Here is a 24015-nt window from a genome sequence, read left to right on the forward strand (position 1 = left end):
TTTTTTCGGATTTACAATAATTTACAATAAACAATAATGATTTATTGTTTGTTGTGGTAAAAATGATAGTCCAACCGAGGGACAGTTGTATTTTTAATAATCTAAATAAATAAATAAATAAATACATACATCCCACACAATAAGTTTGGGGTAATTCAAATGCACACCATGGATTTTCAGATTTCAAGAAAAGTAAGACAAAGCTCAAAATCCATGCATACAAGTCATTAAAACATATAAATGAAAGTTGTATAAATGTTTAGATAGATAGATATTTAAAAATGTGCTGTGGTATATACCACAATAACTTTAGAAGACTTTAAAAAGAGTATTTAATACAAAAAATTTGTACAAAACCTTATAATGTACTTAAACTGAACGCAATAATTTGGGGATTTAATTGCATTTGATTTACATAAAGTAAAATTTGGTACATTTAAAATATATGACATTTAAATATAATATTAATTAATTTAACCTAGTTAAAACAAAAAAAATAATAATAATAATTTACCATTATTACAAAAGCATTTTGTACAAAATGAGTGTTTACTTAGGTGGCATTGTATTTTATATATTATCGGCAAGTAAATATAAAAACAAATACACACACTAAAAGTGCACACTAACATAATTAAGCACACTACAGACAAAAAAAATAAGGTACAGACGTAAAAAGCATAAATAATGTACCAAAAAAAATCTTTGTATAATCAGACGTCTATATCCATCTATATCGACAGAGGGCTCTGTTTTCACACTGACTCCACAGCCGCTCTTGATGACGTACTGACGTCGTACGTATTACGCGCAAGCGTCATTCGTAGGACTATACAAACAATCATGTATGTTTACTTATGACAGTAAATCACTTAGGATGCTATATGTTATGTAAACGGAAAGCTTGCTAAAGTGGAGAGCGATAAAGTACTACAAAACAGACTCTTTGAATTTATGCAGTGTAGTACTACGGTGCATTGTTACAAAGTTATATGTATTTTTGTGTCATTCAACTAGCTGTGTCTTCACACGAACAAAATCAGCTGTCATTTACAGGAAACCCTGATACTGAAAGAAGAGTCTGTACTGCCAGTTTACGTTTGTTTCAAGGGCAAGGTCTGTTTCTTACACCCTGCATGACTGTTCAAGTTTCATTTAGGCTGAGCATATGTAAATATTTGTTAAAACCTTTCTGTTGAACATACAGACATTATCTTGTGGACCTTTTTAGACATGCTGCAGCCATTCAAGCTTTGTAACCTGGTACTATCACGCTCCTTCTCTGGATATGTGTCTCGAATCAGGTCTGTTTCTTTAAAGCACATTTATTTATAATATAAAACATGCCACTGGAGTACTAAAAATATAGTTTAAAAAGAACTGTAAATCTCTCAAAACTTGTCAAGAACATGTCTAGGTCATATCTGACCCCAAAATGAAAAGAAAGACAGAGAACGTATTATGGATAACTACTATTTCTACTATTATTAATAATAATTCATAATAAATAGAAGTATTATTAAGTATTATTTGTAATAGTTCCCACCGTGACCTATGGACAGTTCATGCAATTTTTTAAACATCTTTATATAAAATAAAATATTCCTGTTTAGGTACCTTATGAGATTAAAGGAGGACGATGAGGCTTGTCGAGAGGCATTGAAGTCTGGGAACTTTCTACTTTATCATAAGCTTTCGCCTTTACTGCGAAAGACCAGCAGTGGCACTTACAAACTGGCTTCTCTGAAAACCTCAGGTTTCAATACAACACCATTTAAACTCTTCTGTTGCATAAATAAAAGGATTGTGCATATACATTTGTTTATTTGTATGCCAATTTCTCTAGATTTGGAACAAATACTGGAGAATGTTGGAAAGGACACACACTTTGTTAATGAATCTTTTCTTCTGGGATGCACTGACAAGGGTGAACCACAGTTCTCACTGGAAGTAGGTCAGTTTATACAGCCGTTACTATACAATACTATAAAAATCTAGCTTAAAGACAAACATTCTCCAACTGGAAAATGTATCAGTATGATTTTTTTTATATATACATCTGGCAAGTGCTTTTATCCAATGCTACTTATGTTGCATTTGTTCACTTACAGTATATTGCTTTGGTGTTGCTAGCTCCATACTTCACTGTTTGAGCTACTGGAATGCCATAGGAATGGGAATGGTGTTTGATTGTTCCTGGAATGTCCATGACATTTGATTCTTATTAATTTCCAAGCCTGGAAAACAATGTTAATATTTCCAGGGGACCATAGGAGCCATGTATACTATAATATACTGTACTGTAAACTGTATATTGCTTTATACACTAGTATCAGCTCATGAAGATCTCTTCTTACTGTAGGAGATTTAGACCGCAGTGCATTGGAGAAGGAGTGCAGAGGGATGTTTGTGGACCTCAGAAAAGCTTTCTTCATGTTACCTGGACCAGAGTCTCCTCTTGCAGCCAAGGTATGTACTTTAGGTTTCTAAATGATAAGAAATGTTAGTGCATTGTAATCGCTTTAAAATGTCATGATTTTGTGCCAAATTACAATAATTTTAAAAGATGAATAATAGAAAGTTAAGAAAACATGCTGTAAGCAAGTTGCATGTTCATAACATCATTAAAGTCACGATTAAAATAAATTTTTCTCTATTATTGATCAATTTAAAGCATATTATTGATCTTATTGCGTGCAATTCACCCATTAATATTTTTGACCTCGTAATTTTTAATGTTTCATATGTTATAACTGGATCAACAGAGAAACAACAGATTTCTCCAGTCATTTGCTAAAACCCCACCACTTACAACTGACTGCAAGCTTGCATTTAGATCTGCCTCCACCTAATCAACAGCTGATGTATAGAACCAAGTCCCTTTTTTATTCTTTATTCTGTTCAATAATTTTTTTTTATTTGGCAACCATCTCTAGGAAGTTATCAGTACAAAAAGAGTTTAATTTACTGTTTGTTTTAGGGACAAGCTCTCCTTCGATGGCACCAGACCAATTGCTATTGCAGTGCCACTGGGCAGCCTACGGTCAGGAACCAATCAGGAAGTCTCAGAGTTTGTCACAGCAGTGGCATCACCTACTACCCCAAAGTAAGCAGGTGCTTTTCACAGTGTCAGACAACACATGCAAGACATTCGACAGAAAGCATTGTCCGATTTTTCAAAAATTGTAATTTCTGTTCTATCTCACTTGTGTCATTAGTGCAAATTTTAATAATTTTAATGTGCTGATTAAATAATGGCATATTATAATTTTCCCAGTATCTAACAGATATTTATTAATATATTTAGACATTGTTTTAGGCTACTATTGTATGTATTAAAGTCTAATATAGTAATTTACTTTGGCAATATCAGCAAACAACAGTAGATTTTAAATAGATAAAAAAAGGTAATCAATACAAACTTTGTTGAAAGCTTAGCCATAAAATTTGAAATTGTTCTTTGATTGGCTATGGCCATAAAGTTTGAAAGGCTATGCTAGTCATATGCTGGTTGCTAGGCTAGACTAGATAGATAGATAGATAGATAGATAGATAGATACACTGACTTTCAAAGGTTCAGAATCAGTAAGATTTTTAATGTTTTAAAAAAAAAAGTTTTTTATTCTCATGAAGGCTGCATTTATTTGATCAAAATACATAAAAACAGCAATATTGTGAAATATTATTACAATGAAAAATAACTGTTTTCTGTGAATATTTTTAAAATGTAATTTATTCCTGTGATCAAAGATCCAGTCTTCAGTGTCACATGATCTTTCAGAAATCATTCTAATATGCTAATTTATTATCAATGTTGAAGACAGTTGTTCTGCTTAAAATATAGTTGGAACCTGTGATAGTTTTTTTTAGCATTCTTTAATAAATAAAATGTTAAAAATAACAGCATTTATCTAAAGTAGAAATATTTTGTAACAATATAAACTACCATTTAAAAGTTTGTGGTCAGTAAACTTTATTCTTTCTTTTTTGAAAGAAATTAATACTTTTATTCACCAAGGGATGTGTTTAATTAATTAAAAGTGATGGCAAAAACTTATATTGTTAGATAAGATTAATATTTTTAATAAATGCCATTCTTTTAAACTTTTTATTCATCAAAAATCCTGAAAAAAGAATCACATGTTCCAAAAAAATTAAGCAGCACAACTGTTTCCAATTTCCATAAAAGTAATAAATTAGCATATTAGAATGATTTCTGAAGGATCATGTGACTAATTTATATTTTTAAATATATTAAAATAGAAAAACATTATTTTAAACTATGATAATATGTCACAATTCTTTAAAGAAAACATTAAAAATCATAACTTTTAAATGGCAGTAGAGAGAGAGAGAGAGAGAGAGAGAGAGAGAGAGAGACTCAGTTACTACTATTGTATGTAATGAAGCCTAATAGTTCACTAAATAATTTAAAGGTATTAATAATTTAATTGAATAAAAGCTATTTCAATATCAGCAAACTACAGTACTTTTTATAAAAAGGTCCGAATCCATTCTGGTATGAAATGCCCACTTACAACCCAATTAATTCCTGTTTAATCCATTTTCTCAGTGAACTGCAGATACTATTTCTTGTGGTTCTAAAATTATGGTACACAATGAGCACATTAGCATGAAGCTGTTTGTCCTTGACTTGCAGATGGCACCTGTTGTGATCGTGCTAGTGTCTGATGGGAGCAGATGTCTGCTGGCACGCCAGGCCATGTTTCCTCCAGGCATGTACAGCGCGCTCTCCGGCTTTTGTGACATGGGTGAGTCACACTTTATTAGAAGCTGCTGTGCACACCATATCACTCTGTGGAGTTATCTAACCATTCTGCTCTATCAAAACATTTTGCAGGAGAATCAATGGAGGAAGCCTTACACAGAGAGGTGGCAGAAGAGGTGGGTCTAGAGGTGGAGAACCTGCAGTACTCTGGATCACAGCACTGGCCGTTCCCACAAAGCTCCTTTATGTTAGCCTGCCACGCAACTGTAAACCCAGACAAAACAAAGGTGAGACTTAGATCCCTTAAACTACTTATTATAATGAGACACTACAGATTAAAGTCGTCCGTTATGTTATTAAGGGATCTGTATTTAAAATAAATAAATAAATACGGGTAAATATCACATTGAAATGCAAAAATGTTTTTACTTAAATAAATAAATGCCTTTAAACACATTCAATTGCATTCAGATATTTTCTAATACTTTTGAATGATTTTGGTCAAAAGTTTTTGAACGGTAAGGTTTAATGTTTTTTTTCTTCTGCTCACCAAGACTGCATTTATTTGATCCAAAGTACAGCAAAAACAGAAAATTTTGAAATATGTTTGCTATTTATAATAACTGTGACTATTTGAATATTAAAATGTAATTTATTTCTGTGATTTCAGAGCTGAATTTTTAGCATCATTACTCCAGTCACATGATCCTTAAGAAATCATTCTAATATTCTGATTTGCTGGTCAAAGAACATTTATCATTTTATTATTATTATTATTATTATTATTATTATGTTGAAAACTGCTGTGTAGATTTTTTTTTAGGTTTCTTTGATGATTAGAAAGTTCAGAAGAACAGCATTTATATGAAATAGAAATCTATTGTAACATTAACAAATGTCTTTATCATCACTTTTGATCAATTTAAAGCATCCTTGCTAAATAAAAGTATTAATTTCTATAATTTCTTTCCCAAAAATGGTATAGTGTATAATCTACAAAAGCTTTTATTTCAAATAAATGCTGATCTTTGGAGCTTTCTATTCATCAGAGGATCCTGAAAAAAATGTACTCAACTGTTTTAAATACTGATAATAATAATGAATATTTCTTAAACAGCAAATCAGTATATTAGAATGATTTCTGAAGTATCATGTGACGCTGCTGAAAAATTAGCTTGATCACAGGAATAAATTACATTTTAAAATCCATTCAAACAGAAAGCAGGTATTTTAAAAAAGTAAAAATATTTCACAATATTACTGCTGTACTTTTACTTTTGCTGTATTTTGGATCAAATAAATGTAGGCTTGGTGAGCAGAAGATCAAAAATCTTACTGTTCAAAAACTTTTGACTGATAGTGTGCATACAGTATTTCTCTGTCAGTTACAGAACGTGGATGAGAATTGGTTCCGTTATTAAAATACAAAAATAACTGGATGAATACTATTTTGAGACCCTGGAAAATATTCAGTCATATCAAAATATAGGCCTACTTACTTAACCCAGTGACAGCAGAGTAGAGGCATTGCTGTTGTTATAAACTGCTTTAACTGTTCACGTACAGGTGAATATTGACAAGGCAGAACTTGAGGATGCCCGCTGGTTCACTTATGAAGAAATATCAGAAGCACTACAGAATCCACCACGTGACCCCAGAAGAGATCTGCCTGCATTTTGGGTCCCGCCATCTTATGCCATAGCCAATCAGCTCATTCAGGAATGGGCCAATCAGCAGCAGCTATCAAGAAAATTACATGGACTCAAGTAATCATGCATCTATATGCGTTGAGTTACTACTAATATAGAAACTTACCGATAAAAAAATAATATTCAAAGAAGGACTTTTATTATTCTTACAGTATGCCTGGACTGGGGAAAACTGTGAGAATGATAATAGGATGATTGTGATCATGATTTCATATCAAGCAATTATTATAGATATATGTTATATTTGTATAAACAATTATATTTGTAGGTGTTGATGGATTGCATCAAGAAGTATTTGAATTTGGATTTCAAGAACACATCTACCTCAAATCAGTCAGTACACTAACACTTTTTGCAGAAAATATTTTAATGAACTTTTGTTTTTAAAATGTACGTTTTTAATGATTTTTAATTGTCTTGCAATAAAAACATTACCAAGAAATAGTGGTTTCAGTTGTTTAAAAAATACTTTGTTGTTGTTTTTTTTAAGGATGTGCTGTTTCTTGTTTAAGAAAATGTACATTATGTAATTTAAATTTATATTTACATTCATTGGTGTACGAATGTAATTTTTTGTTTCGTTGACTAAGTGGAAAAACTCCTCGACCAATCAGATTGAGGCTTTTCCTTTTCGCATCCAATCCCGCCTCTCCTCCACACTTGGTGGCGCTGAAGCACTAAATCCCGCAGTGGTTCGGTAGAAGAAGAATGGTAGTCAAGATGGATGCGGAGCTGTTGTTGTTTTTGGTTTCTGAGAACAAGGAATTATTTGATAAAAATCACAGTGAGTACAAAAACACGAAGCGGAAAGAAGTTCTCTGGCAAGGAATAGCAGACAAAATGGGAGTCGATGGTGAGTTTTATTGGTGTCGCTTGTTATGTACCGTTACTGTCAGCGCGCCTAACCAGCATCCTCAACGCTTGTGTGTTTGCATAGTGGAAGAGGTGAAAGCTAAATGGAAAAATCTAAGAGACACGTACACCAGGAAAAAGCGACTGGAGCAGGATGGGAGTCGGAGTGGAAGGGCAGCTAAGAAAAAGAAGCAATGGAAATATATGCGAGTGATGGACTTTCTCGACCCCTCCACAGAACACAGAAGGTAGTCGAGTGTGTTTAATTCATACACACAAATTTAATTTATACACACACAAAGCTGTATTGCTATAACAGTGCTTGCAAAAAATATATTTTACTAAATGTTCGCTTTTCAAATCCAACTGACAGCGTGTGATATTGGTCCTTAAAATATTAGTTAAAATACTCTTGTTGTTGTTGCTGAAGTTATGCTCGAAATAGCATATTACCATAGTACTCACACTTACGATTTCAAAAAATGTAATTTCTCAATGCAGATCACACTTTAATACAATGGACTCAACCTCCCATTTCTAGTGTGACAAATGTATTTTTTGCAAGTTTATTATTTTATTGTGCCTGCAAGTATTCAGACATTTTCGTATTAAATTGGATTCAATGTTTAGAGAGAAATTACATTTTCATTTTGGAGATGACAGCCGGATGCTGCATGCAGAATTGATAGCAATGTAAGCATACTAATATTTAAAATATTTAACATCGCATAATGCATGCTTCCACATTTGTTTTATAGTAATAATACACTCTTAAATTGTATACGGCAAAGTATGCTAGTATTTTTTATTTTTTTTTATTATAGTGTTACTCTCCGAACACAACTGTCACATTGCTTAAGTGTAATAAAAACATGAGTTCCATGGGTTTTGTAGATATTTTAAAATAAGTACACTACCAGTTAAAAGTTTTTTGATATTAAAAAAAAAAAGTCTCTCCTGCTTAACAAGCTTGCATTAATTTGATCCAAAGTACAGCAAAAACAGTAAAATATTTTTACTATTTAAAATAACTGTTTTCTATTTGAGTATATTTTAAAATGTAATTTATTCCTGTCATTTCAAAGCTGAATTTTTAACATCAGTCACATGATCCTTAGAAATCATTCTTTTATTCTGATTTGCTGCTCAAAAAACATTTATTATCGTTATTATTATGTTAAAAGAAGCTGAGTAGTATTTTTCAGGTTTGTTTGATGATTAGACAGTTCAGAAGAATAGCATTTATTTGAAATAGAAATATTTTGTAAAAGCCTTCATCATCACTTTTGATTAATTTAAAGCATATATATATATATATATATATATATATATATACTCCAAGCATCAGATTTGAGATAAATGCTGACTTTCTATTAATCGAAGAATCCTGAAAAAAAAAAAAATACTCAATTACTAAACTAATAATAATAATAATAATAAATGTTTCTTGAAAAGCAAATCATCATATTAGAATGATTTCTGGATCAGGAATCAGACTGGAGTAATGATGCTGAATATTTAGCTTTGATCATTATATTTTAAAATATATTAAAATAGAAATCATTTATTTTAAATCATACAAATATTTCACATTATTACTGCTTTTGCTGTGTTTTTGATAATAAATAAATGCAGGCTTGGTGAGCAGAAGAGAATTCTTTAAAAAACATTAAAAATTTAAAACATAAAAAAACTTTTGACTGGTAGTGTAGTTCACCCAAATATGAAAATCTCAGGTCATCCAAGATGTAAAAGAATTTGTTTCTTCGTTGAAACAGACCTGGAAAAAATGAGCATTTAATTACTTGCTCAGCAGTGAATCCTCTGCGGTTAATGGGTGCTGTCAGAATGAGAGTCCAAACAGCTGCTAAAAACATCACAGTTATCCACAAGTAATCCACAAGACTCCAGTCCATCAATTAATGTCTTGAAGTATTTTTATTTTTTTTTAGTAAATCCATTAAGGCAGTTTAGCATTTAAACTCCCGCTTTTGTTCAGAATACCAGTCCATAATCCATAATAACCACTGAAAAATTCCCTCTTGTCCTCTCACATCAGAATCCACTGGCAGATTTGTTTAGAACTGTTATCACTTGTAAACTATACCTGATTTGTGATTTCTCTCCTGATTCAGATGAGGTGACTGATTGAGACAAGAAAGCAATATTATGGATAAAGGACTAATTTTAGCAGGAAGCAAGTTAAAAATGTCTTAATTTTGGACTTGTTTCTTACAAACTTGCAGCTTTTTTGCTTCACAAGACATGAATTGATGGACTGGAGTCGTGTGGATTACTTGTGGATTATTGTGATGTTTTTATCAGCTGTTTGGACTCTCATTCTGACGGCACCCATTCACTACAGAGGATCCACTGGTGAGCAAGTGATGAAATGCTAAATTTCTGATGTAAAAAAAAAAAAATAAAATAAAAACTTACCTACATCTTATAAGGCCTGAGTGTGAGTGCATTTCCAAAAGATTTTCCTTTTTCTATAACATAAAACATTTGTTTAGAGCAACTTCATCTCGACTCTATCTGAAAATTAGGAGTTAAAATCATTGTGTTTACAATAACTGTTTTTTGTCTAATAAATGTGACCCTGGACCACAAAACCAGTCCTAAGCGTACATTTTCTGAAATTGAGATTTAAATAAATAAGCTTTCGATTGATGTATGGTTTGTTAGGATAGGACAATATTTGGCCGAGATACAACTATTTGAAAATCTGAAATCTGAGGGTGCAAAAAAATCAAAATCTTAAAAAAAAAAAAAAAATGCCTTTGAAGTTGTTCAAATGAAATTCTTAGCAATGCATATTACTAATCAAAAATTAAGTTTTTATATATTTACAGTAGAAAATTTATAAAATATCTCCATGGAACATGATCTTTACTAAATATCCTAATGATTTTTGGCATAAAAGAAAAATTTATAATTTTGACCCATACAATGCACTTTTGCTACAAATAAACCCATACTACTTATGACTAGTTTTGTGGTCCAGGGTCACAAATGTGTTAAGTTTACACACATCACACCCAAACTGATTCCTTTGCATCTTCCGCCACGTGCAATTGCCCGATTAATCTTCTATTTAGTCTTTTTGTAGCATAATCTTGGGGAAACTTACACTTAATTTTATTTACATTTTAGCAGTAGGTTCATGGTTATTCACAATGCTTGTTTTTTTTTCTACTGGTGCACAGTGTTATACTGGACAGCGTTCCCGGCAAAATCGAGGATGATGAGCCAGATGAAGACAGCGGGGCAGAACCAGCCAGCACCAGTACGGGAACATCCGTGACAAGTCCAGGAGCAATTCGGTCTGACATTGTAAAGAGAAGGCGATCAGAGACACTAGAGCTGTTGGAGAGGTATTTGGCATCTAAGGATGCAAGAGACAGAGAGAAAGACGAACAGCAAGATGAAGTCGATTTATTTCTTCGGAGTTTAGCGCCTGCGTTAAGACGCTTACCTGCTTCGAAGCAGTCCTTGGTGAAGCTTCAGATCCAAAAAATACTTCACGACGCAGAGTTTGGACAGCCCAGCTTTCCTCAGATATCGTCCGTGTCACCAAGTAATCAGTTGTTACTACAGTGTAGTGTTGTAAAACCCAGTTGAAATGCTTTTTTTTTTTATTGAAAATAAATGTAAATTTAAAAGAAGTGACTCAGTGTTGAGTGTTCTGTATGACCAAAAAAAAGTATATGAATACAAACTGCAACTTTCGTAGTAATCGAAACAAGTTTATTATATTTAGATACTCATGAACGCTAATACATCCAACACTTACGAAACAAGGAAACATATATACAAAAAACTGTTGAAGCAACACAAAATCTTACATTACTTGATCCACAAGCTGCTCTGAACATGAGCACATGAAGCTGATTCAAACTAATCCACCTCACTAATAACGTCACTTGTTATTAGTCTTGATATGCATACTTAAACAGGTGTTTTGTGGCTAAGAAAGAGTCAGTATCATTATAAAGTGTCCTTTGATTATTTTTTACAAAATGAATTCTAAAACATTTAGTAGAAATAATCTGGTCTGGTCAATCTTGTCTACTTTTTCTTGCCCTTCTTTCCTGCTGCTGGTTTCTTGCAATATTTCGCCTCCAGATCTGCGATGAGGGAGTTGAATCCGTTTTCTTTGGACTTTTGTCTTTGCTAAATAATAAACAGAAGTCAAGTGTAATACTTTAAAAGAGGTTGTGATTTTAACACACATGATAATACCAAAAACAGTTATCACCAAATAAAACTTAATATAGCTGCAAGCAGCGATTACCAGGGTTCAAGCGCTTCAAGACATTACAAATTATTTCGCAAGCCTGTAACCACCTAAATAAATGATTTTAAAAAAGCATTTTGGGCAAATCCTGGTAATTTACCATTAAAATATGATGTTTTTTTAACATTTATGACTGTTATAACACCAGCTGTGGTCTGATCTCCCTAAAACTTTGCATGCTTGTTTAGAATGACTGTTTGCATGTGCTCACCAGGTTTTGTAAAGTTCTCTAAACAACCATGTTATAGCTTCCCAAAGGGTAAGTTTAAACATTTTTTTGATAATTATTGAACTAGAGAGTCCAGAGAATTGCACTGCAGTGTTTTTTCCAGATTGTGTGAAAAACCTAGGACTAGTTCACAGAACTATTTTTTTAAATACATTTTCTCAATCATTTATGAAATGGTTTGACTGAGATTGTGGTTCTAGAGGCAAAGTTGTTTGGAATGAGGAGGTCTATCATATGATACAAATATCGTTTGTATGGGTGAAAACCGTGCAATATACACATTTTTTACAGCCTCGAAATTTGTCTTTGAAATTTCTCACAGACCTTTAGGGTCATGAATCAAACAGGCCCACTGAGTTTCATTCCAATCGACCACCATTAAGGTTATCTAATAGGTGCTCAAAGTTCATCAGCCTATAGCAGCCATGTTTTTTTTGGAGATATGCAAATGTCCTTATAGCCTAGTGGTTCCCAACCTTTTTTTTGCACTGGGCCGCACTACGGTCTAAGTGCATATCATTTACATATTACGTCACCAATACAAACCAACCAGATTTATAATATTATAATTATTATATCTAAACGATTACATTTATTGATATAAATAAAATTGGTGTAGTGGTGCCTGAAGAAGTGGGCATAAGCATAATTTATCCCCCAGAATAAATTATTCACTGGTTTAAGAAATTTCTGATTGTAAAAACCTGCTTCTTCTCATTTTAAGGTATTGTTTTAGTTTTAATGTACTGGCTCAAATTAGTAATCAATAATTGTTATTATACCAGTCTGCACGCCTCCCCTGACATGCTCTTGCGTATAAACAGGCAGCATTTGGGGCGGAGGAGTGGACGGAGCGGGCGCAGATGCAATCATCAAACATATTTCAAAAAAAGTCGGCGCCACGGTCCTGACCGGGTGTTTTAGGGAATATTTTCATTTATTCACATGCGATTGAATTAGCTATTCATGTGGTGGACTGTCATGATTTTGGCTAATGCAGGACACTACTGAATGATGCACATCAGAGGGGTTTAGAATTGGGTATACGCAAAGCCGATAAAGAAGTGGGTAGGCTATACGCCAGCACTTCACCACTGTAAATAAATAATTCTACTCACTATTAATTAGACACCTGATACTGTCGGAAGCTGACCAATTTTGTGAATTTCGCCTCGAAAGGAGTAACAGCACAATGAAGCTGAGATTGTAAAAATGCTGTCTGTAAGACACGCATGGAAGCGTGACTTGATGCGCAACACTGCAGAAAATGTGCGTTCATAAATGTAGTCCATGTTGATCCAAATATGGAACGCACTTATAAACTTAATCTGAGGATGATTGCTGCAAAGTATGGGTGTTTCCTTTTGCCTGAACATCTATCAATTTATCTTTTAAGTGATTGGTGGGGCATGCCGAAAGTCAGCACTCTCCTACCTTCACTGTTGATGAAAATAATATATGAAAAACAAAAATATTTCATGTAAGTTTATATTTCTTTAGTACATTTTAAATTAATGTAAAAACAAATATTAATTGTAAAACTATACGTTGTAATTTGTTCGGCGGGCCGCAGTTGGATTCGTGACAGGCCGCGGGTTGAGAACCACTGTTATAGCCACTTCTGGCATTTTGGACTAAGAGACTACATGTCATGTCAATAGGACAAACGGTTGTGCAGTTAAGGCCATTTTTAAATTTTTTCCTTCTTATAGCGCCACCAAGGGGGCAAGTTCCACAACTTTTTTTTCCATGTAACCTCAGATTCAGCTCCTACATACACATTGTGAGTTTGGCAAAGATATCTCATTCTGTTCAAAAGTTATATCCATTTTAGTAAAGGCAGCCCTGCCCCTTTCAAATATTTTGGCTTCCCTTTGCAACGGAGGGTTGAAAGTTACTCTCCAGAGAATCTCACTGCAATGGTTTGGTTCCAATCGGGCGGAAAATCTAGAACTAGTTTGCAAAATTGGGGTGAGCCTTGGTGACGTTGTAGACAGTGTGAGTACTACCATTCCTCCAAGTTTCAAGTCTCCATGACTGACAGTTTGGTCTGCCTGATCAGTTTTACGTGGAGATTACTGATCCTTGGCCATTCTACCAAGTGAACTCCTAATTCTGGGACAACATATATGATCAACATTTCGATGAGATGAGCCTGACCCATTTTATTTAAAAAAAAAAATCCACAACATAATTCATTATTTTCTGTTCTAGCATGCAGCTTATGGTAATATACAGATTTCTGATAGAAACTAGAGGTTACTGTAGGTCATTTGTCAAATATAATCCACATTAATAACTGATTAAAAATGTCATTTCGAAAACTAATCCCATCCAAATGGTCCTTTATTTACCTCTGTAGGATTTGCACATACACTACCTTTCAAAAGACTGAATTAATAGATTCAGCTTTGCCATTAAAGGAACAAATTACATTTCAAAATATATTCAAATAGAATAGACATTTGGCAGATTAATACTGCCTGTTATATCTTAAGGTTTTTTTCTTTACCTGTATCATAGCTACCAGGCTGTCTTCACTGTTCAAGCCCATCTCCTTCTGCATTTCCTCTGCCTCCTTACGCTCTTTATCCGCCTAGGGGGTGAGGATAATTTATCAAAAATGCTTAAACCTTATTATTACTAGTTCATTTCCAGAATAAAAATGTCCTGATGAGTTACTCATCCCCATGTCATCCTAGATGTTCATGTCTTTCTTTCTTCAGACAAAAAGAAATTAAGGTTTCTGAGGAGAACACTCCAGGATTTTCCTATTTTCATAGGTTGAAAGTTGAAATAGCAGTTTCATTGTAGCTTCTAAGAGCTCTACACGAACCCAGCGGAGGAATAGCAGTGTCACCTAGCGAGACGATTGGTCATTTTCTTTAAAAAAAAATTTAAAATCATAATTTTTAAACTTTTTAACCACAAATGCTCATCTTGCACTAGCTCTGTGATGAAGTACCCATTGAAACTGCAATTTGGACCTTCAACCCACTGGCTCCCACTGAAGTCTACTATATGGAGAAAAATCCTGGAAGTCTTTCCTCAAAAACCTAAATTTCTTTTTTTCGAAGAAAGAAAGACATGACATCTTGGATGACATGAGGGTGAGTAAATTATCATAAAGTTTTTATCCTGGAAGTAAACTACTCCCTAAAACAATTTCTTAGCAAAACTGTGGAAAGTGAATCAGCACCTTTCTTTTGCGGTTGTTCTTCTTTTTGGCACTCTCATGAGTGAAGGCTTTGTAGGCTGGCACCTCTTCAGCATCAATGGCTTTCTGTAGTATCTCTCTGACACGTGGCTCATCCTCAAAAGTACAGCACAGCGCAGACTCCATGATCAGATCCATGTCACCTTCATGTTGTAGGTACAGCCTCTTCAAGTCTTCTACCTCTTCATCAGAGCCTTTATACTGCTTTTCAAATTCCAAGATGTCTTGCAATGTGATCTATAGAAGAAGTTCTTATTTTTACCAACTGCCTTTGGGGAAAAACAACATAAAACAAGACATGGTACCAAAAAAATACCTTGGGAAACAATCTTCTCCAGTGCTCCTCCCAATTGCGATCTTGATCAAGTGTGTCTGACTCTTCATCCACTATTCCCTGTTCATCATAGACTGCCCTTTGGTCCTTGTCAGCCAATACGGCATACACCTTTCCCAGCACCTGTGGAAATATTGAAAATGTTTAAAAGTTTGAAAAAGAAAAGTTTATGCATGTCTTTATCAATGCTATGGGAAATGAATGGAAAATACTAAAATATGGAGAACTCATCTAGTTCTTACACCATGGCATTACATATGAATGTAATTTTTCCTGCCACTAGATGGCTCTAATTTGCCTTTTAGCACTGGATTAGAACTAAAACACAGAATTTTCCAGGTTTCCATGTTTTCACTGTTATACACTCAGGGACGCTATTACGCAACTCCTGAATGAGTCCAAATCTCCTGATTAAAAACACAGACAAGGAAGATGCAGCTTTTTGCTCAAAGTATTGCTTTTTTTATGAAACTTACCTACATTTAAGTGTTGATAAAAGTGTTGAAGCTAGAATAAAACTTTTTTTGTTTAAAAGTACAGGCTCTGTTCTTTATTTTGATTGCATGTTCAGATATTCATACAACAAAACATCTAGGGGCCATGAAAAACTAGTGAAAATGATCAAAAATGCTGGCGATGGCTGGCAACTTTTTTCAAAAACATTGTCAGGTGAAGGGGTAAAATATAATCTCATTTTTAAATCAGTTTTAACTTCACATGACAATGTTGTGAAGCAAGTCATTTTCCATTGCTAATGCTTTGCTATAATAACATTTGTTGGATATGTCTGCTCAGTTTTTATAGTCGTCGCTCTGTTTTCTGTTCTTCTTTTCCATCCTTTATCAACTTTTTAGGCTGACTGAAGACTTCAAAATGAATAGTTTTGGGTACCAGACAAAATACTGTTTTAACTGAATATGGGTATCAGACAACACTTGCTGTTACAAAATGGGATCTGGTAGAGCATCCAAATTCTGATCAGATTTTGGCTATTGGATTGGATCAAATCTTGAAAATGGGTTGTTCAAAAGAAAAAAAGGATTCTGAATTCAGATTAGATCACAAAATCCAATTTTGGTTTTGTGTTGTTCAAAACGTTCTAATAAGATTGGGATATTTTTGACCCAAAAAAGGATTATTCTGATCCCAGCAGTTGTTTTCAGGAACAAAAATGTAATAAAACTTTGAAACTGGTCCAAAAAAAAGCAACATTTGTATTTGCATTCCTTTAGGGACTCCACAGAACACTAGTAATCCAGATTTGGAAATCTGAAAAAGTGTGTATCTGGATCAGGGTGATCCAATCCAATTTTGCTTTGAAAAAACAGTACAGAAGTAAGACAGGTTACCTGATCCTGGATAGAAAAACTGGGAATTTCCAAATCTAGATCATTCTGATACATATTAAACTTTTTGGACAATTGGTCCAAGGTGATCTGACCTAACAAGTTGTTTGTTTACATTTTACCAACTAGGAGTACAAATGTGACTAATTAGTTAGATGCACCAGAGGGCTAATGTTGATTTTGTGGATCACGTTTTAAAGGCCTTCCTACTACTTTAACTGAGATCTTTTACCAGTAGACAACACCAGAGCTTTCAAGAAGGTTCTGAAGATTACTGGGCAGAAGTATTGCATTAGAAAAACAGTGGTCACCTGAAACTTGGTGGTGGCTAACTCATCACCAGGAGCTCTATCTGGATGAACCTGCAGAGAGACTTTATAATATCCGCGTCTGATCTCGGAGTCAGATGCTTCTTTAACAACACCCAGAACTTCATACAGGTTTGAGGTCTTGAAGAGCTCCTCACACTGCTCCAGTAAACCCATGACTGTGTGAGGAAGAAAAAACACCAAATCATCCACTGATATATTAACTACAACATCATAATACACAACATGCAAACGAATGTTAGTCAAAACTGTTATTTTATATGCATTAAAAACGATAAACATTAAAAATGTACTGAATTTAAGTTTATCACTGTCACAAACAACTTGAGTTTAAGCTTAAATGTTATGAATACGAGTACAGAAATAACATTTACGTTAGTAAATCTGTCTTTCAAAAATAACAACGTTAGTATAAAGCATTTCAACTTAATGTTTTATTAGCGATCTTACCAAAGAGATAATAGTAACGCTGACAACTGACAGTGACCAGAAACTGTTCAAATATGCTACTCAGAGGCTTTCAGCACACAACAGCGTAGGTTTTCCTGAGTAGGTCGCGCCAAAATTTTGGCGCTTTGTGTAAACGTCACAAAACGTCATGACGCAGGATAGCTGTTAGTTAAATTAAACATTCATAACTACAAATATATTAACAAAAAGATTATTTTCTATTATATTTTTCTATTGTTCTACGCGTAATTTGAAACTACTTGTATATTAATAATTATAAAATACAGTGCACAAAAATAGTCAACAATGCACTTTTATTATGCATTCTAGGACCCGGATTGTAATTGTCGCACGTTGTTGTACTTCCGTTTATTACAGCCCACTGTTTCCTAAAGTATGTTTACCGTCGTTTGCTCACTTTAATGAGCTCTCAATGCAGAATTTAGTTTTTAATTAAATACAGGGCGACTGTGCGACTTTCAGTTCTGTGAGTTTTGGTTGCAGGCAGAATGTCTCGCTGCGTTGCGTTACAGACGCACCTAGCGTCTGTGGTGGAGGCGTTAGTTCACGCCGCGATCGCTGAAATGTGCAAACTTATGGAAGAGGAGACGCTTTCATTTCAAGGCAGTGATATTTCTAGAGATCACTGTGAAAACGAGGAGGTTGAGTCAAGAATGAAGATGGAAAAGGGGGAGAAAATGGTAAGATTATAAGTTGACGTTGTTTAGAGATCTGCGGCCTGGAACTTTAAACATGCGACGCGTTCACAGCCCTATAAACGCGTGTGTGCAGATAGTATAAAGATCAGTGCGCAGTTTGCGCAGCTGCTGTCAACACATCAAATGTGATTTGTGCTTAACTGATACTGGGTTTTCAAAAGCCAACAGAGATTATGTAATTTAATAATAGCTAAAAATAATAATGATCAAACTTGTTTTCCACAACATTTACTTTAAATCCATTGACAAGGCTGTGAAAGATTTTGAAACTGACAACAGGTGGAATGAGCTTGCCAATAATCAGATGGTACATTGGTGCATAACAGGTAGTTTGTAATTATTCTTTCAGAAGCAGTTTGCGTCAGTCATGGAGGTACTGGGCAACGAGGCTCTTGGGAAAATAATCAAACTGGTCGATGAAACCAAATTTCTGTTGGATCTGGAGTGCAAAACATTTGCAGGCAAAAGAGCGAAGCGGCCTGGCAGCATCTTGAATATTCTGTCGGTTGGAGGGCTTGGTAAAAATCACATTCTCTGATTATAAGCATACAGTATTTAACATTTAATAGAATATTTATTTTAATTACTGTTATATGTTCTTTTTAGAAGAGGAGCATTCTTATGATGGAAATGCGAGAAGCCTGGAAACAAGAACAAGAAATGAGGTAAACTGAACAACTTGTACATCAAAGCTATGCATATTCAAGGCTAATATATAGTGAAATGTAATTTATTCCTGTGATGCAAAGCTGAATTTTCAGCTGACAGCTATTGACAAGTCTTCAGCGTCACATGATCCTTCAGAAATCATTGTAGTATGCTTCTTTTGATGCTTGAAAAGGATTTCTTATTATTATCAAGCTGAAAACAGTTTTTTTCTGGTTATTTTTTTTGTGGAAATACACCATTATTTAAAATTTGAGCACAGTTTAAAAAAAAAAAACATTAAATTAATCAAAAGTTACTGTAAAGAAATCAAAAGTGTTACAAAAGATTTACTTTTCAAATAAATGTTGTTCTTTTGAATTTTCTATTCATTAAAGAATACATCAAGAACAGGAAATGAGGTAAAATGTGCAGAATGTACATAGATGCCATTTAGTTTTTTTAAAAAACAGCCCCAAATGTAAAAAATAAGGTCATGTGAAGTGACTCTGTGTATCTTTGTTTGAAGCTAAGATTTTTGGCATTCAACCAAAATCTTAATTTATGTAGATGATGTATAATAGGGAGAGTAAATTATACTGAAGGCAGTTGTACTTATGTAAGAGCTGTGTAGCTTCACACTGCACTCCTTCAGTGTTCTTACAGTCATGTTGCTTAATAACCACAGTGGTTTGGTACACAAAGTACATGTCATTCTGTTTTAGTTGAAACTGGCATTTTGGTTGTCTAACATTTTTTTTGGTTGTCTAACATTTTTTTTAAATGGTATTGCCAAGGCTACATTCGTTTATCAAAAATGCAGTATAGACAGTAATATTGTTAAATATTATTACAATTTAAAATAACTATTTTCTATTGTAATATATCTTGATTTAATTTATTCCTGTGATGCAAAGCTGAATTTTCAGCATCATTACTCCAGTTTTCAGTGTCACATGATTCTTCAGATATCATTCTAATGTACTGATTTGCTGCTCAAGAAACTTTTCTTAATATTATCAATGTTAAAAACAGTTTTTGCTGGTTAATATTTTTGTGGAAACAGTGATACACCAACATTCAAGAGTTTGGGGTCAGCAAGGACACATTAAATTGATCAAATGTCTCTATTCATCAAAGAATGTATCACTTTTTCCACAATAATATTAAGCATTGAAACCATTTGCAACACTGAAAATAAGAATTATTGTTAATATTTGAACACCAGTAATAACTGATAATAACTAAGCACCAGATCAGAATGGCACCATAGGAATAGTGCTGAAAATTCAGCTTTGCCATCACAACAACAGCATTTTATAATATATTCAAATAGTAAACGGCTATTTTAATTTAATCACAATATACACTACCAGTCAAAAGTTTTTGGACAGTAAGATTTTTAATGTTTTTTAAAGAAGTCTGTACTGCTCACCAAGCCTGGAATTATTTGATCCAAAATACAGCAAAAAGCAGTAATATTGTGAAATATTTTATTATTTAAAATAAATGCTTTCTATATGAATATATTTTAAAATGTAATCTTTCCTGTGATCAAAGCTAAATTTTCTGCATCGCTACTCCAGTATTCAGTGTCACATGATCCTTCAGAAATCATTCTAATATGCTGATTTGCTGTTCAAGAAACTTTTTTTTTTTTTATTATCAATATGCGAGTAATCTTATTTTTCAGGATTCTTTGAATAGAAAGATCCAACGATCGTTATTTATCTAAAATAAAAAGCTTTTGTAACATTATACACTATCTTATTTATAGAATTAATACTTTTATTCAGCAAAGATGCTTTAATTTGTTCAAAAGTGATGATTAAGACATTTATAATGTTACAAAAGATTTCTATTTTAGATAAATGCTGTTTTTCTGAAATTTCTATTCATCAAAGAAACCTTACAAAATTCTACTCAGCTTTTTTTAACATAATAATAACAATAATATGTTTTTTTGAGCAGCAAATCAGAATATTAAAATGATTTTTTGAAGGATCATGTGACTATAGTAATGATGCTAAAAATTCAGCTTTGAAATCACAGAAATAAATTACATTTTAAAATATATTCAAATAGAAAACAGTTATTTTAAATAGTAAAAATATTTCAAACTTTTACTGTTTTTCTTGAACTTTGGATCAAATAAATGCTGACTTGGTGAGCAGAAGAGACTTTAAAAAACGTTAAAAATCTTACGGTCCAAAACCTTTTGACTGGTAGTCTAATTACAGTAATATTGTGGCCTTGGTGAGCATAAGAGATTTTTTTCAAAAACATTTGTTGTTCCACAATTTTGACCAGAAGTGTAAGTCTATGAGAAAATAAAGTCACTAAATTGCTTGGTTATTTTATTATTAATTACATAACTTTATGCTCACAGTCTGATGAGGGTGCAGAAGACCGTCCAGAATCCCCACTGGTGCTGGCTGTGACGATCAGAGATGAATTTGGAAATGTTGACTTGAATTCCATCACTACTGGTATGTTAATATGTTAAAATACCAGTGAATGAGAAAAAAATGATCTGTTTAATGAATTGCTGAATCCATCAGAATTTTACTGCATTAACTTCTGACTCAGTGAATGATCAGATCTTTATATGGCAAAGTCCATAAAAGATTTTGGTGTAATAACCAGATATCTCTCCCATCAGGTCACTTAATCACATCTTCAGAGGATAGAGAAGCATCTGTTTTGCCAGAAGACAGCAGTGAAGATCCTCAAGATTCAGTTACACTATTTGGAAAGAGATCCTTTAGTTGTTCAGAGTGCGGCAAGAGTTTCTCATCACAAAGCAACCTCAAATCACACCAGCGCATTCACACTGGAGAAAAGCCTTTCGGCTGTGTTCTTTGCGGCAAGGCTTTCGCCCACAAACAAAGTTTATCTGACCACCAACGAGTACACTCAGGAGAAAAGCCATTTCTTTGTAAAGTCTGTGGCAAATGCTTCGGGAAAGCCGCACACCTCAAAACCCACGAAATAATCCACACAGGCGAAAAACCATTCGGCTGCAACGTCTGCGGAAAAAGATTTAACATTGCTCAAAATCTTGCTAGACACCAACTCACCCACACAGGTGAAAAGGAGTTTCGGTGTTCAATATGTCAGAAAAGCTTCACGCGGGCTGTAACGCTAAAGACGCATCAGCTTATCCACACAGGTCAAAAACCGTACTCTTGCGTGTCTTGCGGAAAGGCATTTCGGCACGCCGTCAATCTTAAAAACCACGAGCGCATCCACACGGACCAGCGGCCGTTTAGTTGCGACTTATGTGGCAAGACCTTCCGGCAGGCTGTGAATCTGAAAATCCACAAACGGATCCACACGGGTGAAAAACCTTTCAGCTGCAAGGAGTGTGGGAAGAGCTTTAGTCAACAGAGTAGCCTCATTTCACACGGCCGCACTCACTCTGGAGAAAAACCCTTTGGCTGCAATTACTGTGATAAGTGGTTTAACAATACAAACAGTCTAAAGCTGCACCAGAGGGTCCATACTGGTGAGAGGCCGTACAATTGTGAGTACTGTGGCAAGTGTTTCAGTCAAGGTAGTCACCTACGTACACACAAACGCCACGTTCATGGAGGAGGGAAGCAGTACATCTGCGATAAATGCGGAAAGAGATACGCAGATCCTCGGAATCTTAAATTGCACAAATGCTGCTATGCATAAACGTGGTGTTGTAGATGATCACATTCGTCATTGTAGAGATGCTTTGAGACCATTTTTTTTCTATGATAGATAAATTATTGAAGAATATTTACTGAATATGGATGCAATTAATGTTGAACTTATAATAGTTCATCCAAAAATGAGAAGTTGCTGAATGTCGTCTAAGATGTAGATGAGATTTGGAGAAATTGTAACACTCACCAATGAATCCTCTGCAGTGAATGGGTGCCGTCAGAATCAGAACAACCCGAAAGTAATCCACACAAATCCAGTCCATCAGTTAACATCTTGTGAAGAATCAAACTCATTTACACCTTGAATGGACTGAGGGTGAGTAAATTTTTTGAAATTTTTCATATTTGGCTGAACTATTTCTTTAATTGAGTTGTAAAATTTACATATTAATTGGCAAAAATGTGAATTGTCAAGTGACCCCAAAAGATGATTCTCAGTTGCTGTGACATGTATTTTTCTTCACAAAATATCATAGTTTATACCATGGGTTATTTTTTTATTAGATTTTAGGAATGTTCTGTTTTGTCAAAGTTACTAATAATCACAGATGGTGATTTATTTTGAATGATGACATTATGTTTTGTACGTTTCTTTATGTGGCTCCTAATTGAAAAAGCTCATTGTACATCTTCATATTTATGTTTAATACGTTTAACATAACACAAGATAATTATAAAAAAAAAATATTACCAGAGAGAGTTGGTTTGATATGTTTCTGTCAAAACATTTATATTTGACTCAATAAAATGATGGCAAATACATTTTTCAATAAAGCATTGTTCATCTTGTGTGAGTATCTTCGTCTGCTTTTAATTAGAAATTACATTGTTAGTGAAGACTACTATTGTGCATAGTCTCCAAGTTTTTTGGTATGCATGGAATACATTTGTGTTTTAATACTTTTGCACATTTTTTGATTTTGGGCTTATTTGGTGTATAAACACCAATAAAGTGTTGGGAAAAGTTACTTTTAAAAGTAATGCATTATGATATTACTTCAGGGGTGGAGAACCTTGATCCTGGAGGGCCTGTGTCCCTGCAGAGAAAATATTTTCTTGTGAATTTCTTGTAAATTAAAAATTGTGTTACTTCACTACTTACTTAGTAATGTAAATTAGCGTTACTTGTAATGCGTTACCCCCAGCACTGGTCATAAAGCACATCAAAATGTTTAGATATATTTTATAATATAAAACTATCAAATTTTTTTAGGCTGTTTGACATGTGGTGTTCTTTTCCTCCATGATCCTTTCCTGGGAAAAGATTACAAAGATTACAACTTATATGTCAAAAAATGCCTTTTAATTACTGTTACATAAAAAAAAAAGTAAGGGATTACTCTTCATTTTTTCTGTAATTTAATTACAGTTAGACTATAGAGCATTTCTATATAAAACAATAGTGGATTTAACATCAAAATATAACATCTAATGTTAAAATATATTTTTAATGTAACCTTC

At 33.8% G+C, this 24015-nt stretch overlaps 4 protein-coding genes across 7 annotated transcripts; 3 read left to right on the plus strand and 1 right to left on the minus strand.

Annotated features, from left to right (window-relative positions):
* Positions 1-747: 747 nt before the first annotated feature.
* On the plus strand, positions 748-6871 carry nudt13 (nudix (nucleoside diphosphate linked moiety X)-type motif 13). Of its 4 annotated transcripts, XM_051124717.1 has the most exons (10): positions 748-845; positions 1018-1116; positions 1208-1304; positions 1614-1756; positions 1847-1954; positions 2363-2469; positions 2981-3106; positions 4661-4772; positions 4862-5016; positions 6296-6871. In XM_051124717.1, exons 3-10 carry the CDS (start codon positions 1234-1236, stop codon positions 6497-6499), a joined length of 1026 nt encoding a protein of 341 aa, XP_050980674.1. In that variant the 5' UTR covers positions 748-845; positions 1018-1116; positions 1208-1233; the 3' UTR covers positions 6500-6871. The 4 variants fall into 4 exon arrangements, with proteins under 4 accessions (XP_050980674.1, XP_050980672.1, XP_050980673.1 ...); XM_051124715.1 differs by having other exon boundaries at positions 798-1116; XM_051124716.1 differs by having other exon boundaries at positions 798-1116; positions 1232-1304.
* Positions 6872-7136: 265 nt separating this feature from the next.
* Positions 7137-10952, plus strand: si:ch211-207i20.3 (uncharacterized). Its single transcript, XM_051124722.1, has 3 exons — positions 7137-7291; positions 7376-7538; positions 10500-10952. Exons 1-3 carry the CDS (start codon positions 7147-7149, stop codon positions 10912-10914), a joined length of 723 nt encoding a protein of 240 aa, XP_050980679.1. The 5' UTR covers positions 7137-7146; the 3' UTR covers positions 10915-10952.
* A 197-nt stretch (positions 10953-11149) lies between these two features.
* Positions 11150-17647, minus strand: dnajc9 (DnaJ (Hsp40) homolog, subfamily C, member 9). Its single transcript, XM_051124721.1, has 6 exons — positions 17496-17647; positions 17028-17203; positions 15353-15493; positions 15019-15273; positions 14332-14415; positions 11150-11466 (listed from the first exon to the last, which is right to left on the minus strand). Exons 2-6 carry the CDS (start codon positions 17199-17201, stop codon positions 11362-11364), a joined length of 759 nt encoding a protein of 252 aa, XP_050980678.1. The 5' UTR covers positions 17202-17203; positions 17496-17647; the 3' UTR covers positions 11150-11361.
* Positions 17648-17848: 201 nt separating this feature from the next.
* Positions 17849-23323, plus strand: si:ch211-207i20.2 (uncharacterized protein LOC568537 homolog). The gene is made up of 5 exons (XM_051124714.1): positions 17849-18196; positions 18564-18732; positions 18821-18879; positions 21249-21348; positions 21522-23323. Exons 1-5 carry the CDS (start codon positions 18005-18007, stop codon positions 22538-22540), a joined length of 1539 nt encoding a protein of 512 aa, XP_050980671.1. The 5' UTR covers positions 17849-18004; the 3' UTR covers positions 22541-23323.
* The last annotated feature ends 692 nt before the right edge of the window (positions 23324-24015 follow it).

The sequence above is a fragment of the Labeo rohita genome, chromosome 12 (assembly GCF_022985175.1).
Source record: "Labeo rohita strain BAU-BD-2019 chromosome 12, IGBB_LRoh.1.0, whole genome shotgun sequence".
In the NCBI taxonomy this organism is placed as follows: Eukaryota; Metazoa; Chordata; class Actinopteri; order Cypriniformes; family Cyprinidae; genus Labeo; species Labeo rohita.

What these genes read in the sequence shown, in the direction of transcription:
- nudt13 (XM_051124715.1), top strand. Translation starts at nt 993, where the DNA reads ATGTATTTTTGTGTCATTCAACTAGCTGTGTCTTCACACGAACAAAAT. An exon ending in ACGTTTGTTTCAAGGGCAAG is followed by an intron (nt 1,117 to 1,207) that starts GTCTGTTTCTTA and finishes TTGAACATACAG; the next exon opens with ACATTATCTTGTGGACCTTT. An exon ending in ACAGTTCTCACTGGAAGTAG is followed by an intron (nt 1,955 to 2,362) that starts GTCAGTTTATAC and finishes TTCTTACTGTAG; the next exon opens with GAGATTTAGACCGCAGTGCA.
- si:ch211-207i20.3 (XM_051124722.1), top strand. Translation starts at nt 7,147, where the DNA reads ATGGTAGTCAAGATGGATGCGGAGCTGTTGTTGTTTTTGGTTTCTGAG. An exon ending in AGACAAAATGGGAGTCGATG is followed by an intron (nt 7,292 to 7,375) that starts GTGAGTTTTATT and finishes GTGTTTGCATAG; the next exon opens with TGGAAGAGGTGAAAGCTAAA. An exon ending in CCCTCCACAGAACACAGAAG is followed by an intron (nt 7,539 to 10,499) that starts GTAGTCGAGTGT and finishes ACTGGTGCACAG; the next exon opens with TGTTATACTGGACAGCGTTC.
- dnajc9 (XM_051124721.1), bottom strand. Translation starts at nt 17,201, where the DNA reads ATGGGTTTACTGGAGCAGTGTGAGGAGCTCTTCAAGACCTCAAACCTG. An exon ending in GGAGAAGATTGTTTCCCAAG is followed by an intron (nt 15,274 to 15,352) that starts GTATTTTTTTGG and finishes CTTCTTCTATAG; the next exon opens with ATCACATTGCAAGACATCTT. An exon ending in AGAACAACCGCAAAAGAAAG is followed by an intron (nt 14,416 to 15,018) that starts GTGCTGATTCAC and finishes CTCACCCCCTAG; the next exon opens with GCGGATAAAGAGCGTAAGGA.
- si:ch211-207i20.2 (XM_051124714.1), top strand. Translation starts at nt 18,005, where the DNA reads ATGTCTCGCTGCGTTGCGTTACAGACGCACCTAGCGTCTGTGGTGGAG. An exon ending in TCTGTCGGTTGGAGGGCTTG is followed by an intron (nt 18,733 to 18,820) that starts GTAAAAATCACA and finishes TGTTCTTTTTAG; the next exon opens with AAGAGGAGCATTCTTATGAT. An exon ending in CTTGAATTCCATCACTACTG is followed by an intron (nt 21,349 to 21,521) that starts GTATGTTAATAT and finishes CTCTCCCATCAG; the next exon opens with GTCACTTAATCACATCTTCA.